This window comes from Lissotriton vulgaris, chromosome 2_1, assembly GCF_964263255.1.
Source record: "Lissotriton vulgaris chromosome 2_1, aLisVul1.2, whole genome shotgun sequence".
Classification (NCBI taxonomy): Eukaryota; Metazoa; Chordata; class Amphibia; order Caudata; family Salamandridae; genus Lissotriton; species Lissotriton vulgaris.
Genome location: NC_141687.1, coordinates 723485859 through 723512637, shown reverse-complemented (window position 1 = coordinate 723512637; position 26779 = coordinate 723485859). Strand labels below are relative to the sequence as shown.

Below are 26779 nucleotides of genomic sequence, written 5' to 3'. Positions count from 1 at the left end.
TGTAATTCCCCAAGTTGCTACTAGATGTCGCTCACAAGTCAAATGCAAAATCTTCAAAATTCCTGTCTAGGGCTTCAGTTCCTCAAGGCCCTGTCAAGTCAAATGTGAAAGCACTTTCATGCTTTTTTGAAAGTGCAGTTCTACAACTTGTTACCACGTGCCTCTCACAAGTCAAATGCTTTGATATTCTCACATCAAGCCACTGTTTCTCTAGTCGTCAGTAGGCGTCCTCAAAAGACAAATGCAAAAGCATTGAAATTCTTATATGAAGTAGCAGTTGCACTAGTCGTTGCTAGGTGTCCCTCAGAAGTCAAATGCAAAAGCACTGAATTTCTCATACGAGGCTTCACTTCCACTTGTTAAAAGTCCAGCTCTTGAAGAACAAGTTACTTACCTTCGGCAACGCATTATCTGAGAGGGACTCTATCTAGCTGCAGATTCCTTACCTTTGAATTTCCCAGGTGTCCGGCTTGATCCAGAAACTGTTGTTGCGCAATACCCCTTGTGTGCGACATCGGAAGACTCCATTCGGCGCAAAGTGACGTCATCGGCATCGCTAGTGTCAGTTATGACGTCGCGGTGCCCATATAGGCCCCACCCAGGTGTGCGGACGTCAGTACTATTCGTTTTTTCCATGGCAGAAGCGAAGAGCCACAAATAGGGCCCTGAAAGGGGAGTAACCCCGGACCTACTACAGCAGTCTGCAAAGCCGGAAGGCATGGCTGGGGCTGTAAGGAATCTGCAGCTAGATAGAGTCCTACCAGATAATGCGTTACCGAAGGTAAGTAACTTGATCATCTGATAGAGACTTCTAGCTGCAGATTCCTTACCTTTGAATCAGATACCCGAGCCATCATTCCAGCAGTGGGTTGCGGACTTATGACCTAGACTAAGAAGTCTTGCAGGACTGAACGAGCAAAGTGCCCATCCCTGAGCACTTGACCATCAAGGCAATAATGTTTAGCAAAATGTGTACAAGGATGCCCACGTCACTGCCTGATAGATGTCTTGGACTGGGACCCCCCGAGCCAAGGCCGTAGTCGCAGCCTTTTCCCTGGTAGAGTGGGTTCTTAATCCCTTAGGGAGCTGCTTCTTCGTCAAGGCATAACAGATTTGAACAACTCAGTGTGGGATGGTTCTTTTCTGCACTGCCTTTCCTTTCTTTGATCCCACATGCCCCACAAAGAGTTGATCATCCACCCAGAACTCTTTTGTGCGGTCAAGGTAGGACGACAACTCTCTTTTTGTGTCCAGATGGTGGAGACGCTCCTCCTCCTTAGAGGGTTGTGAGGGAGCAAAGAAGGTGGGCAAAGTAATGGATTGGCTCAGAAGAAATGGGGTCACAAACTTTGGTAAAAATGATGCCCTGGCGTGAAGCACCACTTGGTCCGCGAAGGACATAAGATAAAGAGGCGAGCTGGATAAAGCCTGAAATTCACTCACTCTCAGGGCCGATGTTATCGCCACTAAGAAGGCTGTTTTGATGGTCAACAGCCGGAGGGGACAATTGTGCAAAGGCTCGAAAGGAGCGCACATCAGGTAAATGAGGACCAAATTAAGGTCTCATTGTGGCATAATAAAGGGTGTGGGTGGAAACAAATGAGCATTTTGAAACCTCTCCAATGTCTTCGTTAATATTGCATCATGTTCAATACGATTGGTACCCCACACCAACACTTCATCTTGGAAACACCAACACTTTTGGTAATCCCACCAATATTTTGGACATTACCCTCTGGAAAACCGCCAAGGCGGATGCCAAACCGAATGGCATTCTGATAAACTGGCAAGCACCTTCCAGTGTGATGAAAGATGTGGGATGTTTTGAAGATGGATTCAATTTGATCTGATGATATGCATTAGATAAGTCGATCAGAGAAAAATATGAGGCATTATTTACCGATCTCATTTCATTGATGTGAGGTAATGCGTATCGATCAACTAGGATATTGCGATTTAAGTCTCTGAAATCAATATACATGCGTAGATTGCTATCTGGTTTTTGCCCCAAAACAATTGGACTAAGCCATTCAGATGACTCAATTGGTTCCTTAACTTGTGCCTCACATAATCTTTGTAACTCTATTTTCAACTTTTCTCTCAAAGTGAAAGGTACATTCCTTGCTTTGTGAACAGACGGAATATTATTGAACTTAAGCACAATACGATGTTAACATTTTTGTAAACAACCCAACTTCTCACTAAACAATTTTGGAAACTTGGCACTCTATTTAATGGTTTCAGCATCTTCAGTGGCCAATACTTGTTGCGGTGGTTGGGATCTAAAGTGATGTCCAACTTTTTTTGTTCACACCACCCCAGCAATGCTCTTCCCTTTTCCACAAAATATACTTTGCCGGTGGCTACCTTTCCTTTTGTGAGACAAAGTGCATTTGAAATAACCCAACAATAGAAGTTCAACCCCACAGTACTCTACTGGTTCAACATCAGGAATTTTTAACTCATGGCTCCCTACTCTCTCCCATGCATTCTTATCTATGATGGTGTGTGGAGAACAAGAATCAGCCCACATAGTTATTCTAGTGCCATCAATAGCTAAATCACATTTAGGTGGATTGTAAGTTTCAGATACCTCATTTATAACATTGTCACAAATAACCATTACTTCTACTTACCCTTCATTTTCAGAACTGTTATTCTCAAAGGTTTCTCCTATGGTATTTTCAGGGTGCTTTCATTTTGAGTTGGATGAGGACCCTGCCTTGCACATGCGTGCTACATGACCAATCCTTTTGCATTTGTAACATTTCTCTTTGACTGCAAAGCATTTGTCTGCAGTGTGTCTCGTGCTACCACTTCTGTAGCATACCTTATTATTTCTAGGAGTAGTGGTGATCTTGCCATTACTACTACTTTCCTTCTTTTTAAGGGAATTTTTTCCTACGACACACACTTTGGTGGGCAACAGATTTGTCTGAGCTTAACTCTTTGACATATTTTGAAGTGTTTTCAACTCGCCTTGCTATTACTATAGTTTTTTTTAAAGATGGATCTTTCATGTCCAGTAGCCTCTCTTGAATTTTAGTATTGCTTGTTCTGTTTATGAATTGATCTCTTATGATTTCTTCATGAAGATCTCTAAATTTACAGGTAGGCGCAAGTGTTCTTCACACTGAAATATGTTGCTCTACAGACTCCCCTGGTAGTTGGGAATGAGAAAAAGATTTGTGCCTTTCTACAACTATGCTGGTCTTTTTGGCAAAGTTTTCTTCTAATGCACTTTTTACTTCAATATACTTATCAGTGGAAATTGTCTCCTTGTAATGTATCTCTACCACATTGCCCTCTTTACTTTCACCATTGCTAATTTTCTCTTCAATAACAACTTATTTCTGAACTGCACTAATAGGTAAAGTTTTTAACACCTTTCTATCTTCTATTCCTAAGTTATGCTTGAGTATTGCCGCTTTACAGGACGCTACGAAATCCCCCCCACCAATAGCCTCTAAGTAAGTTTCAAAGGATTCTATCCAAAACTCCCACGGTAAAGCAGGTTCCCCAGGGCTTTGTCAAAATTTTGGCGGAGCAACAATGGATGATATGTTCATGTTGGTAGCGTTTCTCTCTATAAAATTAATATGAACAAACTGTATTTTAGGGCAATGCTATACACACTTTAAGCGTCCTGTGAAACTGTGAAATAAATTATATATAATGGTATAAGATAGTCAATGATCTGAAGAAAAAAAAGAAATGCGTTACTTACCTGTAACAGCAGTTATCCAGTATTGGTGTCTTTCATAGATTCACATGCCTGAATCATTCCCCGTCGTCGAGACGGGAGCCTCCGGTACATAAAAAAGTAATGTCCTATAGACATACATAGAGAAAATAGGCCTAAGGGCCTCCCCTTAGTAGCCTATCCTTGTCCTTATGCAAAAAGGACCAAACTCTCACAGTCAGCCAATCAGCTCCGACCTCCCTCTAGAACCTTCCTGGGAGGAGCCTCAGTCCCTCAGATTTTCGTACGCACCCAGCTAGGTTGGCGTAATATTGTCAGAGAGGGATGTGAGTCCTTCCAGGGGAGGCGGGAGGGTTGCATGTGAATCTATGAAAGACACCAATACTGGATAACTGCTGTTACAGGTAAGTAACGCATTTCTTATCCAGTATTAGGGGTGTCTTTCATAGATTCACATGCCTGAATCAGAATAGCTAGCAATCAGATATGCACATTTGTGATGTAATGTCGCTCTGCAGTCATGTTAGACAATGCATATATTATCATATAACATGGGGACAGCAGAATTGGAACATCACAAGAGCAAAGAATGTGCATACCTGGATGGCGGGATGTAGGAAGGCTCACCTCACTGAAAGAGATGGCGAAGCACCGCCTGGCCCACTGCCGCATCCTTCTGAAGTTCGATATCCAGGCAGTAGTGTCTGGAGAAAGTGTGCGGTGACTTCCAGGTCGCCGCTCTGCATATATCCAAGATTGGCACCCCAGCGAACAGCGCTGCTGACGTGGACATCGCCCTGGTGGAATGAGCAGTAACATGATCAGTCAAAGGCCGTCGGGCCTTGTCGTGGCAGAATGCGATCGCCGAGGAGATCCATCTCGAGATGCCTTGTTTTGTAAGAGGCAGGCCCAATCTTGGTCTGCTGTATGCCGCGAACAGTTGTGAAGACTTCCTGAGAGCCTTAGTTTTATCCAGGTAGAACTTTAAGCATCTCTTGAGATCCAAAGAATGCAGTGCTCTTTCCGCTGCTGTGGAAGCGTTCGCAAAGAAGGACCTAAGGACAATTGGTTCATTGAGATGAAAGTCCAAAGGCACCTTTGGTATGAATTTAGGGTTCGGTCTCAGCACCATCCTGTCCTGTCTGAACTGCATATATGGTTCCTGAATGGACAAAGCTTTTAGCTCGCTAATTCTCCTGGCCGATGTTAAAGCGAGCAAGAGCGCCGTTTTCCAGGAGATGTATTTGATAGATGCTCGATGAATGGGTTCAAACGGATGTCTCATGAGTTGGTTGAGTACCAGATTCAGTTGCCATGTCGGAGGGACTTTCCGAGGCCTCGGAAAGGATCTGTAGAGCCCCTTCAGGAATTGCTTGACCAGCCTACTTGACCACAGAGAAGGTCCTGTGAAAGTTCTGGTGAACCTAGAGATAGCTGCCAGGTGAACCTTAATGGATGCATGTGCCAGTCCTGACTGTGCCAAATGTAGGAGGTATGGTAATATCTGTTCAGGGGTGACAGCGAGTGGTCGCAGGCCCCGGTCTGAACACCAAATGCAGAACCTTTTCCACTTGAGAGTAGGTTTTGTTTGTACTGTCCGCTCTCGCTTTTGCTCGGACCTCCCTGCAGTCCTGTGGGATATTTAGGTCACAGAACTTTCTGTGCTCAGGAGCCAGGCCGATAACTTGAGCGATTGGAGGTTCGGGTGCTGTACCTGTCCGTTGGACATTGTTATGAGGTTCGGGTGCTGCTTCAGACGAATCGGTGACCTGATGGAGAGCCGAAGCAGATCCGAGAACCAGTGTTGCCTCGGCCAGAACGGGGCAATCAGGATCAGGGTACAGGGCTCCGCCTTCATCTTCCTGAGGAGCCTCAGGATCATCGGAAACGGAGGAAAAGCGTACGCAAACACGCTGAACCAACCGATGGAAAAAGCATTTCCCAGTGACCCTTGTTGGGGATGCCAGCTTGCGTAGTTTGGGCATTTGGCGTTCTGCTTGGTGGCAAACAGGTCGATTCTTGGGACTCCCCATTGAGAGAAGAAGTGAGCCAGAGCGTTGTCGCTCAGTTCCCACTCGTGGGAGAGGGATCTTTGTCTGCTCAGGGCGTCCGCGATGGTATTGTCTTTTCCGGGTACATAGTCCGCTTTGAGCGGGATTCCGTGTAGCACCAGCCAGTTCCAGATCTTTTGCGACTCGCGTGATAGAGTGAGCGAACGCGTTCCTCCCTGTTTGTTGAGATAGTGCATCGTCGTGGTGTTGTCCGTTCTGACGAGCACCTGGGAGTTCTGGATGCGTGGTAAAAAGGCATGTAGTGCTAGATACACAGCCCTTAGTTCCCGAAAATTGATATGGAGCTGCTTCTCCTGAATTGTCCATTTGCCGCTTATTTGGAGATCCTGGAGGACAGCTCCCCAGCCTTCCAGGGATGCATCCGTGGTGATCACCAGAGGTGCTGCTGGAAGTAGGAATGGCAGTCCTATAGACAAATTCCTGTGATTTCTCCACCATTCCAGGCTCTTGGATATTTGCGGTGTTATTTTCACAATGTCCTCGAAAGAACCTGTATTCTGTGTCCATTGGTTCGTGAGGGCTTATTGCAATGGGCGCATCCTGAGTCTGCAGAGAGGGATGAGGAGTATACAAGAAGACATCATTCCTAGGAGTGATTTGTAGGATTGAACTCTTAGGGACTTCCTTGATGCCACAGCCGTGGCCAGAGATATTATCCTGTTTTTCCTGTCCTTTGAAGGAATTGCCCTTGCGCATTCCGTGTTCAAGGTCGCCCCGAGGAAGGTGATGTTTCTTGTTGGGGTCATGCAGGATTTCTCGTGATTGAGAGTCAATCCTAGCTGCTGAAAGAGATTGGTGCAGGCGGTGGAGTGTTTGGTCGCGCCTGCAGCTGAAGATGCCTTTACCAGCCAGTCGTCGAGGTAGGGGAAGACTTGGTGACCCCTTTGATGCAGGAAAGCCGCCACAGGTGAAAGGCACTTGGTGAAAATCCGCGGTGCGGATTTGAGGCCAAACGGTAGGACTTTGAATTGGTAGTGCTGCCCTGCCACCTCGAATCTCAGGAATTTTCTCTGCCCCTTGAGTATCGGGATGTGGTAGTAAGCATCCTGGAGATCCAAAGATGTCATAAAATCTCCTTTTTCCAGTATGCCTAGTATTTCTTGGATCGTCACCATCCTGAACGACTGACTCTTCAGGAAAGAGTTTAGTGCCCTGAGGTCTAGTATGGGCCTCCACTTTTTCTCCTTCTTGCGTATAAGAAAGAAGCGGGAATAGAATCCTTTCCCTCTTTGAGACGAATGGACTCGCTCGATCGCTCCTTTCTTCAACATCGCAGATATTTCCTGGAGCAGCAGGCGTAGATGTTTGTGCGGAAGCCTGCGGGGAGGGGGTGCTCCAGCCAACTGGCGGAACCTCGTCATCGCGATATCCATCACGCAGTCTATAGTTTCTGAAGCCGATTCTGTACCATCTAGCAGAATCCTCTTTGGATGAATCTGGCAATTCCAACAGGTATGGGGCTATATGTGCCCACAATTGTCTATGATGGCGTCCCAAGAGCGCTAGGGCGTTCGTGGCCTTTACCATCATTGCCGACATTGAGGAAAACCTGTTCCCAATGTTGTCCACTCTTTTTCCCCCCTTATCAGGAGGAAGCGACAAAGGGTCCGCAGGATTCCTGGAGTTCTTCTGGGTCGCCTATGTCAGTACGGAGTCCGACTTAGGATATCCTGTTAAACACGCCGGTGCTGTATCTGGCGCCCTATACCCCTTCTGACTATAGGTAATCAATAATCGGTAATGACCTTAATGCTTTCTTGAGAGGTTCTATGAAGTCATACAAGAATCAGTCCTGTTCTTGAGAGGCCATTGAGATCTTAAAACGTTGAGCAGCCCTCTCTACCACCTTATAAGAGATTCCAGAATTGTCGGAATTTCCCTCGTCGACGCGCCAGTCGACGAGATCGCAGTCATAGACTATGCCGTTGTAGACGAGCAGTCATAGACGAGGCTGTCGCAGACGAGGCCATAGACGATCCAGTCATAGACCAGGCCGTCATAGACCAGGCCGTCATAGACCAGGCCGTCATAGACCAGGCCGTCATAGACCAGGCCGTCATAGACCAGGCCGTCATAGACCAGGCCGTCATAGACCAGGCCGTCATAGACCAGGCCGTCATAGACCAGGCCGTCATAGACCAGGCCATCATAGACCAGGCCGTCATAGACCAGGCCGTCATAGACCAGGCCGTCATAGACCAGGCCGTCATAGACCAGGCCATCATAGACCAGGCCATCATAGACCAGGCCATCATAGACCAGGCCATCATAGACCAGGCCATCATAGACCAGGCCATCATAGACCAGGCCATCATAGACGAGGCCCTCATAGACGAGGCCCTCATAGACGAGGCCCCCCTAGACTAGGCCACCATAGACTAGGCCACCATAGACTAGGCCACCATAGACTAGGCCACCATAGACTAGGCCACCATAGAAGAGGCCACCATAGACGAGGCTACCATAGACGAGGCCATCATAGACGAGGCCATCATAGACGAGGCCATCATAGACGAGGCCATCATAGACGAGGCCATCATAGCATAGACGAGGCCATCATAGCATAGACGAGGCCATCATAGCATAGACGAGGCCATCATAGCATAGACGAGGCCATCATAGACGAGGCCATCATAGACGAGGCCATCATAGACGAGGCCATCATAGACGAGGCCATCATAGACGAGGCCATCATATACGAGGCCATCATAGACGAGGCCATTCTAGACTAGGGCCTCGTCGACGCCGTAGACAGGCCGTCGTAGCTGAGCAGTTATAGGTGAGGTCGTCGATGGCGATGCCGTCGTAGACGAGCCATCAAAGATGAGCCCTCGTAGATGAAGCCATCATAGATGAAGCCATCATAGACGAAGCCATCGTAGATGAGGCTATAGTAGACAGGCCATCATAGATGAAGCCATCATGGATGAGGCCATCATAGATGAGGCCATCATAGATGAGGCCATCATAGATGAGGCCATCATAGATGAGGCCGTCGTAGACGAGCCGTCGTAGACGAGCCGTCGTAGACGAGCCATCGTAGACGAGCAGTCGTAGACGAGCCATCGTAGACGAGCCGTCGTAGACGAGCCATCGTAGACGAGCCATCGTAGACGAGGCCGTCATAGACGAGGCCGTCGTAGACGAGGCCGTCGTAGACGAGCCGTCGTAGACGAGCCGTCGTAGACGAGCCATTGTAGATGAGGCCATCGTAGATGAGGTCATCGTAGATGAGGCCATCGTAGATGAGGCCATCATAGATGAGGCCATCATAGACGAGGCCATCATAGACGAGGCCGTCGTAGACGAGGCCGTCGTAGACGAGGCCGTCGTAGACGAGCCCGTCGTAGACGAGCCGTCGTAGACGAGCCATCGTAGACGAGCCGTCGTAGACGAGCCGTCGTAGACGAGCCATCGTAGACGAGCCATCGTAGACGAGCCATCGTAGACGAGCCGTCGTAGACGAGCCGTCGTAGACGAGCCGTCGTAGACGAGCCATCGTAGACGAGCCATCGTAGACGAGCCATTGTAGATGAGCCATTGTAGATGAGCCATCGTAGACAAGACCATCGTAGACGAGGCCATCGTAGACGAGGTTGGCTACTTAGTCTTTACCTCAGACGGTATAGAAGACGCCCTTCTGAAGGGTCCCATGACCAGAGGAGGTGAGTTTGACGGCTCAGAAGTCGTCTTTTTTACATGATTTTTCTCCAAAAGCCAGGCCTTTACTCTCCTTTTCCACAGAGTGAGGAGATTTTGAAGGACTGTGCCCAGAAGACCCATGAGTGGTCTTTTTGAGGGCCTTCTCAGGACGTTCCCCTGAGGAATGAGTCTGAGGAGATTCTCTTCTGAGGTCTCCTAGACGTTGAGGACAACGCCTCATCTCGGTCACTGGAGAAAAATAAAAAACCTCCTTTCTGGTCTTAGTGTCTCAAAAACTTACTTGAGAAAGTGCGACAGACTTTCAGTCTTTGGCCTGCGGTATAGACAGGAACTGCAGTCGGTGAGAGGATCAGAGCAGAGCAACCTCTTCCTTACCAGACCTTCTTTAAAGAATGTATTTGAAGATAATCCATAGTGGAAAAGAATCCTTGACAACAAAGTCATTTAATGAAGTGAAAAACACAGAATCTGAGCAGAGCTCAGAGGAGACTCCCTTAGCACAACGTGCGGTAGAAAATCTGAGGGACTGAGGCTCCTCCCAGGAAGGTTCTAGAGGGAGGTCGGAGCTGATTGGCTGACTGTGAGAGTTTGGTCCTTTTTGCATAAGGACAAGGATAGGCTACTAAGGGGAGGCCCTTAGGCCTATTTTCTCTATGTATGTCTATAGGACATTACTTTTTTATGTACCGGAGGCTCCCGTCTCGACGACGGGGAATGATTCAGGCATGTGAATCTATGAAAGACACCCCTAATACTGGATAATCAGATTAACACTAAAAAAATAAACTAACAAAATTGAAGTAGTCACCGTGGTCTACGTAGTGATAACTGTCTCAGTCTTCATAGTTGAATGGTAGTGAGTTGTGGAACCCTTCAATTGTACTTGACAGATACAGCCTGCTGAATTTTACACACTAGAATTTATTCAAAAAGATGCCAGCTGTCACCGTTATTTTTAATCCTTTCGTGTATCCCTTCTACTTTTGCGATCGTGTTGCAGCGAGCATATTGGTTGACATAATAACCACACGCTGTAATTTGGCAAGTGTTTCAGACGTTGCACATCATAACGCGTTGCAGTTCCCAGACTGTATTGCACGTATCTGACGTGGTGAAGACGAAGGAAGAGAAAGGTTTGGCGTTATGGGATCCCTTGTGACGCACAACAAGCAGCAGGAAGCTGGGCAGATAGAAGCACGAGCGGCGTCCGGTAAGTTGACTTGAACAATAACAATTCGACGGAATAGCTGGCAGTAAACTTCTCCGTATCAACGGCTAACACGAAGGGAGTTAGTCCGCATTTATACAACCAGACGTTTCTTTCAAAGTTAAAAGTTACTGTATTCTCGCACTCTCGCCTTCTCACTGTTCTGTAATTTTCCTGGTTACACACTTAACGTGCATCGCCTTCTCATTATTCTGTGATTTCGCCGGTTACCCATTTAATGTGCAGACTATGTCGTCGTCTATTTCACTCATAAAAATGTGCAGTATCGCCGCCCATTTACTTGCTCTCCTTCATGTAATATTTTAAATGGTGCACATAATACACAGTCGTTCTTCACAGCGCTGAGGCTTAGGCACCTTCCTCTTTTCCTCACAGCAGTACTGATCAACAATCCACTCCATCGGTCCAGCTCATAATCTCACAGCGCAATTAACAATGGCATCAGTGTGTATCCTTATCTCTTACCCGAGATCCACAACATGGACAGGAACAAATAGGACTTCAGCAGTTTTCTCCGTTATAGCATGGCCATTCCAGTCTCATCTGAAGATGTTCTCATCATTAAGACGTCTTCAAAACTTCATAGCAGGGAAACACGATGCTTAACAATATGGTAGCAAAGCATTAATGGGGATGGATGCGGAAACGATAAACAAAGTTCTTTCTAAAACGTATAAAACGCTTTTCTATCTCCCAAATAATGCTTCCCCTGCACAAATTAGACTGGAGTTCGGTTTAAACATTCAAGAATTTGCAAGAAAAGGCCAATTTATTAAAACTTGGTATAGGATTAAAAATGACCATGATAATCATTTATCCCAATAACTTTGGCAAGAAATAAATAAGAACACGAAATCGTTGCATGGAAATACCTCAATGAGGCAATAGAAGAGTTTGCACTAATGCCAATCTGGATAAATATGATAAGCAATGGATCATTTAAAAAAAATAGTAAATCGAACAAACCACCTATCATTAGTAAAGGACAAAGATACGTTGGCAAAAAGAAAGCATTCGTGGTCAGTAATAAATGGATACGAAAAAAAGAAAGTTCAAGAATATCTGGAGACACCCTGGTCTGAAAAAAGCAAACAATGTCTCTTAAGAGCAAGATTTGGAATACTACCAGGCCTCAGTCATGCCCCGCCGTGGAAAAAGACCAACAGCAACACATGGTGTAGACTATGTAACGGTGGAGAAGAGAATATTGTCCACCTTCTATGTATCTGCCCTGGACTCCGAAATAAAAGATGTGCACAAAAGAAACCTCACTTTAATATGCGTGGAACAAGGACATGTAGGCAGGCTTTAAAAATCTGTCTTCATTCAAATGATATAGTCATGCACGCTCCCTTTGTAAAGTTCCTAAAGATAGCATCTACAAAACTGGAAGAATGATTTAGAAAAATTGTTTTTAAAATAACTTTTTATAGAAATCTTTTTAGGATATAATTGTTTTTTTTTACTGTATTTTAAAAACTATGTTTTTGTATTGGAAATATTTTAAGATTTTAAATAATCAAACAATAAAGAATTATCTATCTATCGATGCTTAACAATTCTGTCAGCTGGTGCTCATCTAGGGGTTGACGGTTCTCAGTTTTACTCAGTCTGCTTTCAATAGGAAAAACATTCCCCCTGTCGCCACCTTTAAGAAGGAACTTTATTAATAAGTTCGCTGGAACAACCCCCAGACACATCCTCTCTCAGCAACTGCCAGCTCTCTTCTCCTGACATGCTCAGAATTCTATCAACCTAGATACCATTGAAAGAATGCAGAGCATGTTGCTAAGACGACATAACAAGATGCACCATGTCAAGATACAACACAAACTTGCTGTGAAGGCAGGGTGCAGAGGATATGGTGAGGACGGAGATCTTGGTAGTAGGAGATGCTGGAAGGTGGAGTTTCTTGGAACGCGAAGACTTCTGCAGAAGAGACTCAACAAACCTTGGCAACGGCAAGTCAACGCAGTGCACAGGGGTACTGCTCCAGCAGTTCCGACGAGGGATACTGACTTCAAACTTGCTGTGCAGACAGGGCAGGCCTTGATGGAGTTGCAGAATCACCACCTGTGTTGCTGAGCCTTTCTGAGTCATGGGACATCAGTGTCTGCAGAGGCAGGGGAGTGACTCCTTTACTCCAAGGGAGATTCCTTCAGGGGTCTTTGATGCCCAAAGACCTGGAAAAGAACATGGAAGGAGCATATGCAGAGACGACGCAAAAGACTTGTGATGAGACCAGGAACAGCAGGAGTCTTCCAGATGCAGTCTCTGTTCCCAGAGGGAAGTCCAACGAAGTGCAAAGTGCCCAGATGGTTGAAGATGAAGTGTTTTCGGATCTGAATCTTGTCCATACTCCTATGTCCTTTGTCCAGTTTCACACCAGAGCGGGAGAATGCAAGGAGGTCACCAAATGTGCCCTTCAAAGAGGTCTGGTGGCGCTGGCAAGCACCCCCACCCCTACCCAATACACTAAGTCCTGTCTGGGAGGTGGTCACACTTCCCTGCGACAGAACACCTATTGTCCAACCTTCCCCTGCTTGATTCTGGCTCAGGGGCAGGAGTGCATAATCGTGCCTGTGGTTGGTAGCAGCACCAGCTTGCTGTTAGACTCTGAAGAACAAGTTACTGACCTTCGGTAACGCTTTTTCTGGTGGATACAGTATCTGCCTGTGGATTCCTCACCTTTTGAATACCCCCTGCACCAGCATTCCGTGGAAATTCTTTTCCTAGCTTTCCCACGTCGACGAGGACGTCATTATAGCACTGTTCCACTTGTGACTCCGTATGACATCATCGGAGCCATAAGAAGACTTTGTTGGCGTGCTGACATCAGTTCCACCCATTTGATCCAAACGATGAAGTCTCTCTTCCTTTTTGGAAGGGTGAGGGGGAGGATAGAAGGTAGGTAAGGTAATGGACTGTCCCAAATGGAAAGGAGTAACTACCTTAGGAAGGAAAGCAGCCTGGTCCTAAGAACCAACTTATCTGTATGAATGGTCAAGAATGGAGGTTTAGAACTAAGAGCCTGAAGCTCATTTACCCTCCTGGCAGAGGTAATGGCAATCAAGAAAACCGTTTTAAAAGAGAGAAGCCTCAAAGAACAACTATGAAGAAGCTCAAGGAGAACCTATTAGAAAAGTAAGAAAGGGATTTAAATCCCACTGAGGCATAATGAAAGGAGTAGGAGGAAACCTATTTGTAAGGTACTTAATGAACCTCATAACTACAGGAGATTTGAATAAAGACGGCTGATCCGGAAAACAAATAATAACCGAAAAATAACCTTTAACTGTAGCCACAGCACAACCCTGCTGGGCCGAAGAAAGAGAAAAACTTAGCACATCAGACAAACGGGCCTTCAAAGGATCAATGGACCTCTCTGCACACCATTTCACAAATTTGGACCACCTGGAAGAATACACAGATTTGGTAGAGTGTCTCCTGGATGATAAAATAACATCCAACACATCAGGTGGGAGAGAGAAAGAACTCAGGTTGTCCCGTTCAATCTTCAGTGTTACAGCAAACAATGATGGACGGAAAGCTGACAATGCAAAAATTCTCCCCAGTCAAAAGATCTGGGTTAAATCCATCGTTCTTTTGTCCACTAGGCCACCCCAGTTTGGACCCAGCCATATGCAAATCAATCTTGACCCTGTGCCTCATGGGAACAGTCCAGACCGAACTGCCAGGTTAGGTCCTCCCTGGTCCAGAAACAAGCATCCTGAGACCCAGGGTATGTCACCCTTCTTCAGTCGTTCAATCTCCAGGCATGAAGGTGCAGGATCTGGAGGTGGGGGTGTGGACCCTGCCCCTGCAATTGTGAGAGGAGGTCTGCCCTGAAATGGAGACGGAGTGGAGGGTGCGATGAGAGGTGAAGTAGATCTGTGTCCCACACCCTTCTTGGCCAATCCGGAGTGATCAATATCACTTGGGCCCAGTCTTGGCAAATCTTCCTCTGAACCCAAGGGATCAAGGGTATGGGAGAAAATGCGTAAAGGGAGTTGCGAGCTCCAATCCAATTGAAACGAGTCCCCCCAGCGCTCCCGGTATCGGATACCGGAGACTGCAGAACAACGGACAGTGCCGTTCTCGTGAGTGGCAAACAGGTCCAACTGAGGAGACCCCCGCATCTCGAAGATGTGATGAACCACCTCCGGATAAAGCCGCCACTCGTGATCGGCTGAGTAATGCCGATTGAGACTGCTGCACGAATATTCAGCACAACGGCTAGATTATTTGCAAACACATAGATCTGATGGTCCTGAGCCAAAGACCAGAGTAAGTATGGGCGAATTTTGCGGATCTGCGGTCCCCGAATTTGCGTGAAATCGCAAAAAAATCCACGAGTTCGCGGAAAAATCCACGAACTCGCGGATTTTTTGAAATATATTACTGGAGTACTTTCTACTGGTTAATCAGTAGGTGCTACCTTGTTGGGTAAATGTATAGTGCTTTTCCTACACTACAGCTGCGTAAAGTGCCAGAAGAGTTGTCTCCAGTGACCATGTGTGTGTTACTATGCCATCGCGCCAAAGGGCGCAGGGGTCCCTTGAGTGAGCTGTCCATAATAGTGGGTAAATGGCGGGAAGACGGTGCACACCGCGAGAGTGTGGGCAGGGCCAAACGGGTGGGCCTTCTATGATAGTTCACATGCCTCTTGTATGTATAAAAGGTCAGAAACCGATTAGAGCAGCAGATGAGGAGAAAGAAACTCCTGGTCACAGTAACTGCACGGGGATTGCGCTCATGAAAGTGAAGGATTCAAAGGCCTCTATCCAGCATCACAGCTAATTTTCAACGGTAGATATGGGGAGAAAGCACACCTGCCCTGCCTCGACAAAGCTCACGATTGCTTTTGGGCTGATAAATGCGTTACTGAATTTGAGCTTCAACTCGGGCATGACTCAGTTGTAACTATTCTCTGACCCTGCCTCGGGCCCCCGGCTGTTTAGGGTCAGGACAGGGTCAGAGAATAGTTGCAAGTAAGCAACTTCAACTCTGGCAGCTTGCCGGTGCCATTTGTAACTATTCTCTGACCCTGCCTCGGGCACCCGGCTTTTTATGGTCAGGACAGGATCAAAGAATAGTTGCAACAAGTAAGCAACTTCAACTCTGGCAGCTTGCCGGCGCCATTACCTGCCTTAACTCTGTAAGGGCTTCCTGTGGAGGTTTAATTTTGGTGACAGGAGCATCCTGCCATAATGTAAATCCGTCCGCGAGCGGATTTGCGGATTTTTCGGCAATTTCGCGATTGCGAGCGGAACGGATTTTGCGCCCACACTTAGACCAGAGATGTGGAGCCTCTCGGCAGAGAAGATACAACCCTACCCCTCCTTGTTTGTTGATGTACCACATCGCAGTAGTGTTGTTCGTCAGGACCTGAACCGACTGACCACGAAGGGAAGGAAGGAAAGCCTTTAGTCCCAAAAGTATAATCCACAATTACAGAAGGTTGATGTAAAGCAACCTTTTCTCTGGAGACCAAAGACCTTTGACCTCCAGATCCCCCAGATGAGCAATCCACCCTAGAGTGGAGGCATCTGTGATCACTGTGGCCACCGGTGGAGGAGGCTAAAAGGACCTTACTTGAGACAGGTTGCCCTGCATACTCCACCAAGTCAGCTCCGCTGCAGTGTTGCTGGAGACTCTGACCTTCTCCCCAAGATCTCCGTTGTGTTGATACCACTGCCTGCGGAGGCACCACTGGAGTGCCCTCACGTGCCAGCATGCATGACTGACCAACAGTATGCAGGAAGCGAACAGACCGAGCAGGCATAGGACCTTTAGGACTGCAACAACCGCTACATTGTGAAACAAAGGAATCATCTCCTGAATGTCGAGAATTCTCTGCGGAGGCAAGAATGCCCAACATACAGTAGTGTCCAGTATTGCCCCTGCAATTCGATGTACACTATCCAGTCTTCCTGTTGCAGCGAGAGAAGAAACTGAGCCAAGGCCAACATTTTGAACTTTTCCTGTCTGATGAAAAGATTTAAAATCCTGAGGTCCAGAATCGGTCTCAACCGACTGTCCTTTTTGGGTATCAGGAAATACCGGGAGTAGCAACCCTGACCCCTTTCCTGCTCTGTAACCATCTCTATCGCATCTTTCTGTAGCACGGCAAGAACCTCCTGCTGCAAAAGCAGCGAGTGGTCCTCTGAACACCAACCCTGGCGAGGAGGGTAAGGAGGAGGAAACTCTAAAAAAGGGAGGGTGTACCCATTCTCTAAAAGATTCAAAGCCCAACGGTCTGAAGTAATCGATTTCCAAAATTGTAGAAAGTGGGTCACCCGACCCCCTACAGGACCAACATGCTCTAAGATGGGGAATTTAAAGCTGTTTTCCTGAGGCAACAACGGTGGGGGGAGGAGAAGAGGAGGAGGACTGCTGCCGAGTGGCTCCTCGAAGACGGCCCCTAATTTTACCCCTGTACGTTTTGTACAAAGGTTTCTGCTGCTGACTCTGCTGAGGTTGCTGGCAGCCACGAAAGGATGCTGCACTTCCACATCCTCAATACCACTTGTAGCTGTATCCTCTAGACTGCGTTTGAAGGCCCAGAGATCTTGAAGTCGCTCTGCTATCTTTAAAAAGTTGTAAAGCAGAGTCAGCCTTAGTGCCATACAGCCTCGTACTGTCAAAGGGCAAACCCAACAGAGTTGCTTGAACATCAGGAGAAAATGCAGATGATCTCAGCCAAGCTTGTCTCCTTGTAGCCACAGAAGATCCCATTACTCGGGCCACCGAGCCAGCTGTATCCAAACCTGGCTATATTACTTGACAGGCAGCAGCTTGAGTGTCTGAAAGTGCTTAAAGGGAATTAACCTGATCGTCTTCAGCTAGCTTAGGGGCTAGCTTTTTGACAGAGTCCATAAGAGCATAGATATATCTTCCAAGTAAGCAGGTAACATTAGTAGGTTTCAATGCCATACTTGCAGAGGAAAATACTTTTTTAGCTGCCTGCTCCATCTTTTTAGAATCCCTATCCCCCGGGATGGTAGGGAAGGAACCAGATGACTGTTTAGAGCAAGTAGCTTGGACCACCAAGCTTTCAGGTGATGGGTAAGTAGATAAAAAAGCTGGATCCCCAGGAGCTGGCTTGTACCTCCTTGCAATAGCCCTGGAAACAGCTGGAGCAGTCAAGGACCTTTGCCAAACTTCAAAAATAGGTTCTGTCAAAGCCTCTTTGAAGGGTAGAAGAGGCAACTTTCTGAAGATGATGTATTGAGAACCTCAGTCAAAATATTAGATTTAATTTCAGCTGAAGGCAATTGCAAGTCCAGTAACTCAGCGGCTTTTCTTACAACCACATGATAAGGAGCCAAATCCTGTGAAATCCCAGCCTTTGGTGAAGAGAGTTCCCATTCTGGGGAAGTGTCGAACCCACTGGCCTCTTGTATGCCTTCAAATTCATCAACACAGTCAACAATCTCTCCCTCCTCCTGTTCTTGTCTATATTCATTCTCTTCAAGCAGTCTCTGCGCATCCCTCCTAGAGCGCTGCTTTAGGATCGGCATCGGCGGCGCTGGTGACTAAGGAACTGGCGTTGAAGGAGGACCTTCAGGATCATGCATCAGCACCAATCAAATCCGAGGATTTGGAGAGGAAGACCTAGGCGCCGGAAAATGCCAAGCCGGAACTGCAGGCATAAAAGGCACGAAAGGCGCCTGGGCGTATTGCTGTGGAACACCCAAATTAAAGGCCAATGGGCCCATCGGGCCCAAAGGCGCACCAGTAGGATGTGAGGCCCAGGCAAAGCTGCCAAACATTGCATATAAAAAATGCATTGGATCCGTTCCTGGGCCCAGACAAGGAGGATAAGAATCCGTACCTTCCTGAACAGGATCCACCTGAGGCCGAACTTGAGACAGCGGAGCCGGCGCCCACACAGGCGAAGCCACAGGAACAGGACAGGACTCCCTGGGTGTCGAAGACCTTCTGCGTGTCGCAGTTTCTTTAGGCATGGAAGAGTCTCCCCAAGCCGGCAACCTCGGAGCCGGTGAGTTAACCAGAGTCGCTTGAGGAGAAGGAGAAGGGGATGGAGACACAAATAATTTTCTCCAACACTGCTGAGGTGGTGAAGGCGATCTCGAATCCTTACCCTTTGAAGAGCAACGTCGACAGCCATGCATCCTCTTCGACTTTTTGTGCTTCTTTATTTTGAAGTGTACAAAGTCGACGACTCCGAACGTTTTCGACCCCTCTTCTCCTTTTTAGCTTTTGCCATGAAGAGCTTTGCCTCTCGGTCTTTTAGAGCCCTTGGGTTCATTTTCCTGCAGCACAAACACCCTTCGACGTCATGGTCGGAAGACAAACACCAAAGGCAATCATCATGGGGACGAGTCATTGAGATATGACTGCCAGACTCCCTGCAGGGCTTGAATCCAGACTTTTTGGAAGCAGCCATTTCTCTAAATACTCGAAGAAACAAAGTAATCACTAAGAAATTGGAGAGTCCCAGAAAAAAACGTAAGGCGTCTACGGCGCGGAAAAAAGGGAACTGATGTCAGCACACCGACGAGGTCTTCTTATGGCTCCGATGACGTCATACAGAGTTGCGAGCAGAGCCGTGCTATTAGGACGTCCTCATAGACGTGGGAGAGCTGGAAATGAATTTCCACGGAATGCTGGTGCAGGGGGTATTCAAGAGGCGACGAATCTACAAGCAGATGTATTCATCAGAAAGGCTGGTCCGGGACTACAGGGGGGCTGCCTGAGGGAGCCACCCAGTACATAAGATCCTATATCCAACACTTTAATCATTCTTGGGGTAGGATTCCAACATGTTTGATACCAAACATGACCTGTTTCGGTGCATCCAATATATAGTTAGATATCTTGTATTTGAGTTGATGCCCCTATTTGTGTATAAAATGGCTGACTGCACTTACAAAGCCGGGAGAATCGACTCTGGGTTTGTAGGGGGTGTCCTGCTCATGCAGGACACCCTCACACTTAGAACCAAGCACCCTGCCTACAGGATTGAAAGGCGTACCTTAGGAGTGACTTATAGGTTTTAAGTGCAGTGCCCTCAGATATAAGGAAACATATCTGTCATGAGGGGTGCAAACACCAGCTCACACAGGCTTTAATGGCAGGCCTGTATTCACAGTTTGAGTGGTCTCTCATGGATGACATAATACATGCTGCAGTCCATGGGAGACCCCTGGTGTACCTATGCCCTGGGTACCTTGGTATCATATACCAGAGACTTAGAATAGTACACCAGTAGCCAATTATGGAGGTACCAAAGTACTTACCATAGTCTAAATTAGGGAGAGAGTACAAATACTGGGGTCCTGATTAACAGCATCCCAGTTAGGCTAGTAAGATAAACAGAATGACACCAGCAAAAAGTGGGGGTGGCCATGAAAGCTGATCCTACTTTCCTCGAGAGTCCTACTCCTATAATGAGATAATTTGGATATAATCAGTTACCCAAAACTATACACCCTAGAAATTTCTGCTGAAGTAAAAGTCAGGTCAAACAGTGACACTAGAAGGGACAACTGAAAGACTGGGGGATCAAGTGGTTGGTATTGCTCATTTTCATTGCTTGCATTAGTGCCCCTGGTAACCTTGCTATGCCACTGACCACATACTTCTTCCAGAGACCCCAGCACACCTGTGCAATCCACAGCTGCAGAAGTAAAGGTTTTTCAGAATTAATGGGACCTGTGACAACCAGAATAAAAGAACTTCAAAAAATGCCGACATTTTCTGAGCTAAAATGGAATCCTGCATCCAATTGGGGACTGGGGCGGCCCAGGATCAGATGGTGTAACAGTCAGCATCACTGCTAGAAAATATGTAATGATAGTTTACAGGTCAATACTATTAATATTTGAGTAGCATATGTAGGGGGATGGAGGTTTATATATAGAAGAGAACCTCACTCCCACTGACACAATGGAATTAGTGTACAGAATCTCTGAAACCAATAAATGGCTCGGAGTGTTGTTCATTAGTTGTTGTGAATACTTCACCTTGCATGCACTGTCCATTGGTAACAAGCCGTTTTCACCCATACATTCATACACCTCAGGCGCCCTAGACTATCCTATGGCTGAAACTCTTTACCTCACATGTCCGATGTCTGGCAGGAATGTGATGGTAGCAGCACCAAGAGATGAGCCATGTGTCTGTCCAACAATGGATGGACACTGAAACACTACAGAGTCAAGCGACTCTAAAAACCACTATTGGCAAAATCAAGCACCTCTAGGCATGCAAAATAGCAGAGTGAAGTCCACTAGTAACTCACAGCACACACAAGGGCAGATGCCTCACACTACTCTGTTTGGTGTCTTTCATCTTGCACTCGGCAGAGTAACATGAAATCACTTCTACAGCACACATGTAAGTATGTGGAAGGATTGAAAAGAAACTGTGGCGAAAACAAGAAGGCAAAGGCAAACCTTTACAACAAAGCAACCATCGTATGCCCTATATCAATAATTACTATTTTTTTTCTTTGATCCAAAAGACTGAAACTAGCCTCCATCCCTACCTGAGGATAGGTCGATTTGCAGAATCAGGCGTTACAAGTGCTGCGGGATATGTGGCAACTTTTCTGATGCTGCGTCAGAGAACTGGAAAATATTAACAAGCATTGGCAAAGCCAACAGGTCTCACCTTTGGAAATTATTTGTGTTGCCAAAGGTTCTTAGCAGCACTGCATCTTTGATGAGGTGCAGCATGACTAAAGAATTGTTTTTAAAACCTTTGATGTGGCGGATTTTTTTAACTTATAGTTACCAAGCCAAGCTGGATTGAAACATGTGGAGAGCAGAAGCAACACAGAGGTGCAGGCGGGGGAAGCAAAGGACAGAGAGTAGTATTTTTCACTGCTGTGTCAATTTAATAATTACACTGTACTCTTGTATAGTACATTTGAATGATATTTTCATCCTGTTCATGTCAGCCAGGTATGCTTATTTAGATAGAAACTGCATTAGTTTGACGTTTGAAGTTTATTGCATCTCCCCACAATCGTTTAACAATCAGTTTCGTACTTTTGTTTTTAATTAATACAATTCAGCATTCTTTAAATCAAGGGAAAAACAAGTGTGTGTACAGGTGAGAGATGCTAATAGTAGGCACATGTGCAAAGCAAGGAAAGATCGGAAGGATGCTGCTTTAAATAAAGTTCGCCGGGACGCCCCTTTGCTGGGGCAGCTGTTGCGCTATATAAATGACAGTAACATAACATAACATAGCATAACTTTCTTATTTTGTGGAATGGTTCTACTTGTGTTCAAGTACATGCTCCCTCTGTTTCAAAGGGAGTTCTCCTAAAGTCAAAGTTTATTGAATGTAGCAAAACAGTTCATGTAGGAAAGTAGGATCTACTTTAATGGTTACCCTCACTTTTTGCCTAGTGTTATGCTGTTTCTGACTAGTCTGACTGGGATCCTGCTAATCAGGACCCCCCTGTCACTGTGCTTTTTCTCCTAAATTGGCTATGGTAAGTACTTAGGTACAGTATAATTCACAATGGGAGGCTGGAGGAGATTTAATGGACCAGCGAGGGCACTCGCCCCAATACAGACAATAAATAAAACAAGAAGTCCTCGGGTCCGAGCAATAGACTAAACTTATTGCACCCTTATTTTTCTTGCACACACTTGCAGTATCTTTTATAAAAGATATCCTGAAGAAGGCCACACACATGCTGATCACGTTTGAGTGCAGCTGTCTCTAATTACGGCAGCCATGCTTCTCGACTTTAATCCTGGCAGCAGGAAGCATCAATAAACTAAGGTAGGCTTACCTTGTAGCTAGTGTTAGTTATTCTCACAGTTGTTAGCACTGCACCATCTCACTCATACATTTGCTCACATTGGATCTTACTTAGTAATACCCCTTTTCCTCACTTAAACATCCCTGAGTTCCTCCCTCGCAGCAAGGGAGTTGTAGCCTGCGAACGACTAGGTTCCCGACGCGAGGAGATATCCCCATGATGAAGCATGACACCTTTGGTGTGTGAGGGAAACCGTCCTTAAAAGTGACCCACCCCCCCACTCTTTCCCACAGCACTGTTTTCTCCTCTTTCTCTCATTGGGACAACCGGTAGTCCATTGCTCGGACCCGAGGGCTTCTTATGTTAAGTACTTAAGTACCCCACAAATTGGCTACTGGCGTACCCATATAAGTCCCCAGTATATGGTACCCAGGTACCCGGGCCTAGGTACATCAAAGGTCTCCCATGGGCTGAAGCATGTATTATGACACCAATGAGAGACCACTCAAATTGTGACTCCAGGCCTCCTATTGCAGCCTGTGTAAGCTTGTGCTAGCACCACTTACGACAGATATAGGTTTCCCTATATCTGAGGTCACTACACTTAAAACCTGTCACCCGTAAGGTAGGACTTTCAATCCCGAAGGCAGGGTGCTCAGCTTGGTTCTAAGTGTGAGGGTGCCCCTGTATGAGCAAGGCACCCCTACAACCTTCAGAGTCCCTTCTCTCGGGTGGTAAGTGCATCAGCCATTACGACATATAGAGTGGCCATTGCGTCCTTACGTGATGACCATCTCTAAACTGGCTGCAAACATGTTGGAATCACACCCCCACACCGTAAACGGTGTGAGAGGTATGATTCTATGCACTATAAAGCCTCTTCCGGAGGCCCTCTGTGCTCCAGGTAATCAGTCTTCTAGAATCGGACAGTAAGCTAGGGCTGCTGCCGACCTTAGACACAATTCTGCCCTCCTTGAATATTCCAGCTCAAACCAGTTCAAGGAGCCATTGGCTCCCGCTCTGGCCTGAAACTGGACAAAGTACGAAGGAGTATCCTCCCCACTGTCCAGCCACTCCTCTGGGAGGGACCCCTGAATCATACCAACCCTTTCCTTAGGGTACTTGAGAACTTACCGGAGGGTGAGTCCCTAGATTCGTTGTGGCATTCGATTCAGATCTAACTCAGCGTCCTCTTCAACTGTCTGGACATTCTGACCAAGTCGTAAAGACCGCATCAGACTGCCTGTATTGGACTTCGCTTTGGGAACCAAGACTGTAACCGGGAAGACTCAGTCTACTTCAGATCTCTTTATTCTACAAGCCCGCTGCACCGTCAGTGTTCATGTTCTGTACAGGTTCCAACCAGGGCCTCTGGACATTCAAAGACACCAGAAGGAATATCCCTCGAAGTGAAGGAGTCACTCCACTGCAGCCGCAGGTGCCACAACCTAGATGACTGATTTGCTGATTCCCGGCTCCTACGGACTCCAACAGGTTCAGTAACACAGGTGGCGGTTCTGCAACGTCCTCAAGGCCTGCACTGTCGTCAGACCGAGTCTGAGGCCAGGATCTCTCGTTGACATCTCCGGAACAGAGTCCCTGTGTACCTCGTCAGCTGGCTGTTGCTAAGGCAGGCGACTCTCATCTCCAGAGATCTTCGGGCCCTGTCCAGGGCCTCCCTTGACTCCAGTGGGCGCCCATGATTGCTTGAGGGCCTACTCCAACTCCCCTGCTTGTGGTGAGTCACTTGGACCTTGCTGGTCCTAGCTCTGCACCTTTTTTCGCTTGCCACGTTGTTTGCAGTTGCCAGGGCTTGTTGGTGCCCCCAACAGACACCACCCCTTCAGCTCCTGTCATCCGACGTGGGACAACTTGTGAACGGCTCCTGGTCTTCCACATCATCGCCTGGTCCACACAGCTGCAGCCCCAAGGTCATTGACAACTCTCCTGATTCACTCAACATCGGCGGGCATTGGTCTCCCATGGTCACTCCTGAGTGGCATAGACTCTGTCCCCTCTGCTTGCAGGTACTTCTCAACTTGAATCCACCTTTGAGTTCCACCAGACACTTTCACCTTCTTCAACAGCGGCATCTTCCTGAAGTCCTCCATTAAGCTAGACAGCAGTTTCAGACGCCACTTCACACCTATGCACCTGGCTTCCCTAGTGTAGGTATCCTTGATCTGAGGGTATACATGGGTGGGGTGGCTCTCCACCCTTCTGTCTTCTGCTGGGTTTCTTCAGGATCCACTGGGGAGATCCTTCTTTAAAATTGCAACAGCAACTTACCCATTGACTTGAATTGAGCACGTAGCCGTGTTCCCACACTGCACATGGCCTCCATTGGGTACCTGGGTACTTACCTCAGGTGGTTAACTTGGGTCCCCAACACTTCTACATCTCCTGGGTACAATTTTGACTTGTCGCATTTCACATCCCTTTATTTTAGTATATGGTTTGGTCTGCCCTCGGGCGACCACTGTGTATTCGTGCTACTTACCTATCTTTATTGCAAAGTATTACGTTCACTGTGTTTTTTCTCCGGGTAGGAGATATCATTGTGTGTTAGTGAGCGTCTTATAATAAATACCTATTTTTATAAATAAGATTAATATCTGGTAAAACAAGCTGCTATACACTCCTTCTGGACTAAGCCTGAAGGCTGCTCTTCACAGTTACCACTTAGAGAGCTTTCTAAGGTGATTGAAGACCACCAAAATCACCATAAGGGTTGTCTGGACTAGTGCAGGGTACTGCACTTACATAAGTGAGCACCATATACTAAGCCAGCCTCCTACAGATCACTAATAAAGTCAAAGTAATGCAATGCTAAAAAAGAGGAAGGTTATGCCATTAATGTGGAATCAATCATAGAGGGACTGTTCACAACAAAACTAATAATTTATCCTGGGATTATAAAACTGAACCAAACTCGCATAAACAACTTTTAAACTACTGATGTATAAATGCAACAATACTCCACTAAATTGTTTACAAAATGTATACAGAAAACAAAATTACATTTTAAAACGATTTATGGAGTGTTTATGTTGATGATTACTTCATAAATTATAGAAAAAATAAATATGATAGAGAAGTCTGAGTGCAAAGAAATATCACTACAGGCTCAAATATGATTGCGCACAAAACAAAGTGTGACAGAAGACATTGTAAACTCCTGAACCCTAAAACGTACATCAACAACAGTCCAAATGCTTGGTGCGCCAATTCTTTACTTTTTCCTCAGCAAACATATATACATATAATTTAAACGAAAACCAAGTAGACTACTTACAATATGTACATGATGACACCTATGCTCCAAATGTCACACTGTTGGCTATAATCGTGGGCATTTATAACTTCGGGGGCTGCCAAAAAAGCAGAAACAACAATATTTTATATCCAAAAAGACACTATTAAACGCTTAAACAACAAACATGAAGAATATACTGATTAAAGATGTGGCATAACATATTCACTTGTGCAAAAAAAAAAAACAGAAGCAGAAGTGCTATTAAATGGTACTTTAAAAATTATTAGAAAATTGGAACGTTAGGCGGTCCATTGAAAACAATGGTGTGCTCCAGGTTCCTACTGGCCTTTAGAAGCCCGGAGCTCCAACATTCCAATGTTTGTTCACAGCTATTGCTGTGAACAAAGGGCCTCACAGAGCCCGAGGGAATTTCAAACCCCTCGGGCTCCATGAGGCCTCTGTTTTACAAATTAGAACATTCTGACCCCTAGGAGCGGAATGTTCTAAAAGCCTTAGAGCCATCTGTTGCGGGGCTCCACCGGCCATTAAAGGCCCGCTCCCCTGTTAAGGGACCCCGCCTTCAGCCTGGGCATTTGATGCTGGAGTGGGCCTTTAATGGCCGGTAGAGCCCGCTACGGGTGATGAAAGATTTACCACAATTCACCACATATTGCCAAATAGGTGAACAATCACCACTATATGTTACATGGGGACAAGTTAACAAAAATACAATACCTAAGCACCCTTATCATTATTGCAACCATGGCACTCATCTGAGAAATCTAGATAAAATATGGTAATTTCTGCAGAGTATAGTAAAAGTCTCATTTGCTCTAATACTTCATACTTCTCACATCTGAGCTACACACCTATATGCAACCACCTGTGCAGTAATCTATTCAACCTATCCCAAACGACAGGACTTTTCATATCTGTAAGAAATTACCATAATTTGCATGGTGTACCCCCAGATGTTTTCCTTAACTGTGTTTGTGGGCTATAGAACTGTGCACGTTACCTCTGCTATCCAGTGACATTATAAAACATGGCTTCACATCTACCACTATAGCCTGACCGAAGCAGCTTTTAATCTGCAATTTCAATTTGA

General features: G+C 46.4%; 1 protein-coding gene across 4 annotated transcripts in view; it reads right to left on the bottom strand.

Moving 5' to 3' along the window:
* STK33 (serine/threonine kinase 33) overlaps nt 1–26779 on the bottom strand; it is a 1296925-nt gene that overhangs the window by 467496 nt on the left and 802650 nt on the right. For all 4 annotated transcript variants that reach the window (XM_086956010.1, XM_086956012.1, XM_086956013.1 and 1 more), the window contains one exon: nt 25711–25786. In XM_086956010.1, the coding sequence (XP_086812136.1) occupies nt 25711–25786 (76 nt within the window). The remainder of the gene's footprint in view (nt 1–25710; nt 25787–26779) is intronic.